The sequence below is a fragment of the Pipra filicauda genome, unplaced genomic scaffold, assembly GCF_003945595.2.
Source record: "Pipra filicauda isolate LSUMZ 115617 unplaced genomic scaffold, ASM394559v2 scaffold16_size7369187_pilon, whole genome shotgun sequence".
NCBI lineage: Eukaryota > Metazoa > Chordata > Aves > Passeriformes > Pipridae > Pipra > Pipra filicauda.
This window is the reverse complement of record NW_024104207.1, coordinates 5,754,120-5,761,551: the sequence shown is the minus strand read 5'-3', so window position 1 is coordinate 5,761,551 and position 7,432 is coordinate 5,754,120. Positions and strand designations below refer to the sequence as shown.

At 41.7% G+C, this 7,432-nt stretch overlaps 1 protein-coding gene across 1 annotated transcript; it reads left to right on the top strand.

The window, feature by feature from the left end:
* On the top strand, window positions 1-7,097 carry RBM34 (RNA binding motif protein 34). The gene is made up of 10 exons (XM_027750555.2): window positions 1-223; window positions 452-597; window positions 1,664-1,883; window positions 2,458-2,517; window positions 3,072-3,115; window positions 3,605-3,688; window positions 3,909-3,972; window positions 4,102-4,144; window positions 5,874-5,992; window positions 6,728-7,097. The coding sequence occupies exons 1-10, from the start codon at window positions 38-40 to the stop codon at window positions 7,037-7,039; spliced, it is 1,278 nt and encodes a 425-aa protein (XP_027606356.1). The 5' UTR covers window positions 1-37; the 3' UTR covers window positions 7,040-7,097.
* The last annotated feature ends 335 nt before the right edge of the window (window positions 7,098-7,432 follow it).

The window sequence follows — 7,432 nt, the reverse complement described above, 5'->3', positions numbered from 1 at the left end:
CGCGCCGAGCCCGTTCCCGCCCAGGTCCGCATCCACCATGCGGGTCCGCAGGGAGGGCTCGGGGGCGCGGGACCCGCCGGCGGCCGGGAAGGACCAGAAGGAGCAAGAGCAGTACGTGGTGGGGCAGGTGTCGGGCAGCCTCGGGGCGGGCGCGGCGCCCCCCGCGCCCCTCGCACGCCTGTTCCGCGGCGCCGCCCCGCCCGTGCTGGTGGCCGTGCCCGCGGTGAGTGAGGGGGTGGGTGGGGGGGTGAGGGCCGGGGGGCAGCGGCGGCGGTGGGTGGGTGGGTGGGTGGCTCGGTCGGTGATTCCGCAGGTGCGGCTGCCGGCAGCACCGCCCCGTGCAGCGGTGGGCTCCGGACGTGGCGCTCCAGGTAAGTTACGGCGTGTTAAATGCTTGTCGTGCGTTCCTGGAGTTTTGTTCTTGAAGTCCGTTTCTCTTACCAATTTTTAGAAGGGAAATAAGAAAAGGAAGCATGCGGAAGAAGCGGAGAAAGTGTCAGAAGACCAGAGGTCTTTCATCGTGCAAGAACCTCCAGTAAAAGCAAAGAAAGCCGGAAAAAAGGAACCTTCAAAAGCAGAGAAAAAACTGTCAGAGAGGTGAGTAGGTGAGACCGTTTTATGGTGAAATTAAAAACCTCAACATCTAGATTAATCATAATATCATGAGTTTGACAAAATAACGAAGTTCTCTTTTACTATTCATCTTCAACTTGGTGTTCAAGATTATTTTCAAGATTGTGCAAATTTTCTGTAGCTTTCTGCTGAAGGTATGAAGTAGGTGCAGCTTCTTGATGCTCTGGGTCCGTGAAATGCAAATTCCGTGTTAGGGAGCTACCATGTCCAGTGGTTGTAGATGAAGACACTTGGATCTAGTTTTCTCTAGCATGGGGAGATATTTTCTAGCTGTGGTTGGCTTTATCCAGCAGAGCTGCAGTCAAAGAAGCAGAGGTGATTTCACTAGGAGCAAGGTGCCAGACAGGGGGAGTTGTCCTGATCACACCTGACCTCTGCTGTGACACAGAACCTCTGTTACAGGAGGTTACCTCTGTTACACTGTCTGTTCTCTTAAATACTTGAACCAAGACGCTGTCAGAGCAGGTTATACGATGCAGTTTGGATAATAAAGTGCGCTTGATTGTAGCGCGAGGCTAACACCTCTCTGGCACTCTGTCGTTTTGCCTCTTCCATGCCCATGGAACCTGTGTGCTGTGTTGATGTCAGTAGCTTTCCAGAGGCTCCTTCATATCTGCTTGTTGGTGGGTTTGGATAGATAGAGGTTTTTCAGTGCATGGCAGAATTCCAAGGGTTTGTTTGTTCTGATCCTGGATACTGTAAAGGATTAAATCTGTCTTTAGTTCTAGCATGCAAAGATTTTTTTTTTCACTTCATTTTTAGATGGTATCAAATTATATAATTCTGAAATGTTTCTTTGTTACTCCTGCTAAATAGTGAATGCAATGTCCTGGGGATAGCAAATGGTTTCCATGTTACGGAACAGTCAGATATGTTTGTTTAATGCATAACAAACACAATAATGTTTGAAATTTTATGGTGAACATAATTTAAAATGTAAGCTAAAATATTTATCTTGGAGGCTTCAGTTCTTTGACTTCAAACTCCCTGTTTTATCCCCATCAATTCTAATCTGCATGTCTGTGATAAGAGAGAACGCTTTGAAGCAGGCAGATGAAGAGGAGGATCGAAAAGTGTTTCAAAACAAAACGAAGCAAAAGAAAAAGGCTTCTCAAGCCATCACCAAAAGTGTTGTTAATTCACCTATGGGCACAACTGCAAAACAACAAAAGAGAAAAAAAGTAGCTGATGAAACGGTAGACAGAAGAACAGTGTTTGTTGGAAACTTACCTGTCAACTGTACTGTTCAGGTACGTGGGTGGATTTTGTCAGCTAAAGGAATGAAAGAATTTACAGCAGTCCTCAGTCTGAGGGGATGTTTCCAGCTGAAAAGTCACGCACATTTGTGACTGAAATTGCTTTTGGGAAAGTAGAAAATAGTGCTCATTCTTAGAAACCAGTAGAGGTCATCTCTTTGGTTTCTTGGAGTTGGGCTTTTTACAGCAGTGGATACAGTTTGTCTTTCTTGAGTAGAATTGGTCTGTCAGTAAAAAATTGAATGAATGAGAACTGCAATTACAAAGTCAGTCTGCTTTTAATTTTGAATGCAAACAACGCTTCAGACTCTTACATAAAGCATGTTAAATTTATACTTTCTTCCATAATAAGGGACACGACTTGAGTTTTGGCAATCTGTAGAAGAAGCTGACACAAGAAAGACAGAAATAGTTATGAATTACTCGCATATTTTATGATCCCTTTAAGGGACCTCATAAAAGTAAAAGGAAAACAGTGTAAGAACAGTGTTACTAATAAATATTAAACAATCATTCTCATTACCAGGGTGCAAGAATGTACTGAATATTTGTAATATCTTCTGTTTAGGTACTGAAGTCTCTTTTTAAGAAGTATGGACAAATCCAGTCCATTCGCTTCCGGTCATTGGTATGTTATTTCTTCAGACATTACGTAACAAAATTATTTGTTCGTCTTAAACAGCAATAGTATTTGCAAAGCTTATATCTTCATTAGTTCAGAAATGGGTTTGGGGTTATGTGGGTTTGCCGTTAGAAGAAGCCTTGGAGATGTTACCACAGAAGCAGCGCAAATGCCATTTTTCCTGTAGCAACAGTTGATCCAGAATCAGAGCTTTATGTTCTCTGAAAGAGCAATGCCTTATTAGCTTGATTAGCTAAGGCATTACTTACCTGTGTTTAATTCATAGTAGCAAAGACATGTTGATTGTGAATTGGTGTACTTGCTAAAATAGTTGACAATAACAGTCGTGGAACTCAAGAAACAGACAGAGCAAGCTCTCTAACTCCAAGGTTTTTGTAGATCATCTCCAAGATGAGCCACTTCCATCATTTGCTCACTGTACTGGCTACATTGCTTTGGGTGGGAATGGCACTGGTTGAATTCTTGTTTGTCTTCAAGCACAAGTCTTTGTGATAAGTTCACAGTAGGCCCACCTAACTCGAGTTCTTTTTATCTTAAAGATTCCAGCAGAAGATACTATATCCAAAAAGGTAGCAGCAATCAAGTAGGTTCCTCTTGTGAATGTCGTGCTTTATTTTTCAAGGCCAAAATAATTTTTGTGTGTTGGTTTCTAAAAGTTTGGCTATATTAGGTCTTTTTTAATGTATTTTGTGGGGTTTTGTCTTTTGTCATTACCTTTGCGTGTGTTAAGTTTTCTTGACAAGTGATAAAGAATGATGTGCTATGTGTACTAGTAATTTGTTATCTGAGGTTGCATTTCTTATATTTTAGGAAGGAGAAAGTTACTAATAGTCTTTAATTCCTTTGGATACGTTTATGAGCTGAGGAAGCTTGCTCAGGATGCATAGACAGGCTGTACAAGATGAACAGTGGGACACCCTTGCACATACAGGGCTAGCTTGACCTATAAGAGAAATGAAGCTGTTAGTGTGCACGAAACGAGCAGAGGCATAAATGTGTCCAACAAGAAGTGTTTGTGCATTGCACAGCATCAAAATGATTTAAACAGTAACGTGTCCTTTTCATGTTCCAGGCACAAGCTGCACCCCAATGCAAAGTTCGTTAATGCTTATGTTGTCTTTAAGGAAGAATGTGGCGCCGAGAAGGCTCTGAAGGAGTAAGTCTCAGTTTTGTTCCTCGTTCCCTGTCGAAGAGATAGTTCAGGGAGATTTGCAGCTAAATTTAAACAATCTCCCTGCTCTTGCTTGAATCAAGATGTTTGTTCAAACTTAAAAGTAACTTTTCATTTTGAATACACTGCATTTTGAATGCAGTGACATTCTAAGTTAAATAACACTCATTTCACTTTTAAAACTTTTTGCTTTTGGCTACAAAAGGAATGGAACAGAAATTGCTAGTGGATTTCACATCAGAGTTGACACCGCATCTAAAACCAGTTCAGTAAGTAAGATGTGTGTCTGGAAAAACTCTTTTCTGGTTTGGTTGGGGGGGTTATTGTTTTTGTTTGGTTGTTTGGGGTTTTTTTCTGTTACAAATAACTTACTGTCTTGTCTCTCTTGTTTTCTTTAGCATGACAATAAACGTTCTGTATTCTTGGGAAATCTGCCATATGGTAGGTCAAAAGTGGGTTGTTATGCATCATCGCTTAACATTTATGGAATATTTTGACATTGGGCTTTTTATTTCTTTATATTTAGGATAGCATGTTTAGGTAGCTAAATATCTTTTGCTGGTATTAATTTTTGTTTGTTAATGGAAACACCTAAAGGGGTTGTAAGTTTTTGTCAAGTTCTGCAAGTTGATTGTTTTCTTTATTGTAGGTAGCTCTGCAAGTGCTTTAGTTCTTGTTGTCACTTGATGTTTTTTAAATAAATATGACTAAGTTGCACAGGCCATAGCTTTCTAAACTGTTCAAGGGGTACCGGTATCTGTCGTGAACCAATTTGGAGTGATGGACAGTGATGGTTTCTCATTTTGATGCTGTTTGTGAGCCACAGGGTTAATACCCAGATGGCTCTTGGTGATCAATTGTGACCCCTGTGGAGGTGTTTACCATGCAGCTGAGGTCAATGCTTGAGGAATACTCAGCTGCTTCTGAGCAGACTGGAGAGCAGATGAAGGGATTGTCATTGGGTGTGGTCTTTGTGAGGGTATTAAGGAGTCAGGGTGCTCGGTACAAGCATCTGTCTTGGGGGTCCCGTGGATGTGTAAATACTCTGGATGAAGGCTTGCCCTGTGCCTGTGGCCTGGTGCAGAGCCTGTATCATGTACTGCGACAGTAACACTGGAATAAACAGGCATCAGTCTATAACACTTGACCTGTCTGAAAACCTTGACAGGTGACAAATCTGATTGTGGTGACATTACTAGTGCCTCTTGTGTAGAGCTTGTGTCAGGACTGTGTGTTCCTGTGTACATGCTGCAGAAAAAAGTTTGGACATTACAGGCCCAGGGAAGTGGTCACAGCTCCGAGCCTGACAGGGTTCAAGAAGTGTTTGGACAATGCTCTCAGGCACATGGTGTGATTCTTGGGGATGTCCTGTGCAGGGCCAGGAGTTGGACTCGATGATCCCTGTGAGTCTGTTCCAACTCAGAATATTCTATGACTCTGTGATTTGCCATGCTCTGAAATTACTTCAGCAGCTTGAACCTTTCTCAGCACATCTAAGTCACGTTGCTGTAGTTACACCCATCATATTAAGTTCAGCCCCTCCCCTTAATAGAGAGATGTTGATATCTATGTAAGGGGATTGTATGAAGCATAACTATTCAAAAAAGAGAATAACCTGTATTTTTGTGATGGTACATCACACTTGTCTGTTTCTGTAGGTGTGAGATGGAGAAAGCATTGCACATCCAGTTATTATCAAAATAATTGTATAGCAGCTGTGGTTAGAAGCTTCTCCCTTCTTCCCCATTCAGCTAAAATTCACGGCTCAGTCAGTGAGCATTTGACTTGAAGAACAGCCAGCTCAAGCTCATTATCATCAGCACTAATTCTTAGAAAGAAATGTTGGCGTAAGAAGGAGCTACAAAAATGTAGCAGGCATCATAATTTCCACTATGTTCCAACCATAAATGAAATTATTTGAAAAATTTATTTCAGTCTTTGCCTTCATTCTTATTTGTGATTTATGTTGTACTCTTCAAAGCAGGAGAACGGGTAACTATCAAAATAAATAACCTTTTATAAAGTCTGCATTGTTAACTTGCTGGGGTTTTTCTGAACCACTGATACCATGTACCTGAATTGGTGAATATGAAATATTTGGGTTTGGGCCAGGCTTTTAAAGCTGTGCCTGTTGCTGAAGAGAGATCTGTTCCCTTGTGCTTGCCTGCAGACATCCTTGATGATGCTGTGAGAGAACACTTCCATGTCTGTGGAGATGTCGTGGGAGTGCGAGTTGTGAGAGACAGAAAGACTGGCCTGGGAAAAGGCTTTGGATACGTTCTCTTTGAGGTATGTGTGCATGGCCTGCTCCAGCACAGTGGGAATTATTCAAAATCTGAATTGGGATCTGCCTTTATAGCATTTTTTTTACCTTTTTAGTAACTTTTTGAGGTTTGTATGTGCTTGTAGGTGTATGATGTTAAATGGTAATGCTGTTGTGTATGTTAAAAGCAGCTTGGAAGACCAGTTCTGTGGAAGCAGACACAAAACAAACTATTGCAGATTTTGTACAAGTAAAAGTTGTAAAACGAGGTGAAAGAAGTGACTTTAGGGGAAAGTCTTAAAGAAGGGACAGATGAGTTTGTTTGGTATAACTGCAATGTTCTACTACTTCTTATGTGTCTAAATGTGAGTGGAGTTCTTTCCTGCAACTGGTTTGCTTACAGACTCTCCATTTTTGATTCAGTACGACTTGCTTTCTCATAATCTCCCAACCTCATCTTCCTTAGTGTATTTCCTGCAGCTCAGTACCTCTTTTCTCCGAGTTTCTCCTTTGTCTCTCTGCACCTGACTTTTGTGTCTCATTTAAGCTGTTCTGTAGCCCATTGTCAAGTATCTGTGCCTCGATGTGTGGGCTGCATGGGTGTGCTGGTGTTCCTGAGCAGAGATCTTGTGTCATTCACTAGAGCAGTTTGCTCTTCATTGTAAAATCCTACTTACAAATTTTGAAGAAAGGTAACCATTAATTTGAAAGCAATGAATTGGAAGTAATGCTACTTTTAAACTCCATGTCTGTTTTTGTAGAACACAGATGCTGTACATCTTGCTCTGAAACTCAACAACTCTGTTCTGATGGGAAGAAAGATACGAGTGCAGCGCACAGGAGACAAGAGGAAAGCACCACAGAAAATTCCAGGCCGGTCTCGTGCTCCCAAGGCTACAGTTATTACTACAACAAAAAAGAAGAGCTCCTCTGATGATTCTTTTGTTGGTGAAAAAGCAACCCCGTTGAAGAAGAACACTAAACCAAAAAGACTAAAAACTATTCCTAGAAAAAAAGCTGGAAAAAACAAACAGAAGTTTGATAAAAATCGAGCAGATAAAAATGCTAATTAGTGTCACAAAGATTCATGTATGTAAGAGTGTTTTGTCATAAATTTTGTTTGCTAATACAGCTGTAGTCGTTCTTGGTGTTTGCTCTGGGGCATTTGGCTTTTCCCAGCAGGTAGTGTGAGGTGTTGCATGATTTTATTCTGTGTTCCAAGAATCCACTTCCAGCTGATGTCTTGCTGCAGAGGTTAACTATGAACTGTTTCTTTTGGAGTTATGTAGGATTACCCAAAATGACTACAGGAAAAGCGACTCACAGCAGACTCGGGTGTGATGAAATGGTAATTGTTACCAAGATACACTTGTTTTGCGGGTTTGGTGGTTGTCCAGTGGAAGGAAGGGCAATGGAGCTGGTGAAGGGTCTGGAGTGCACGTCGTATGAGGAACGTCTGGGGGTGT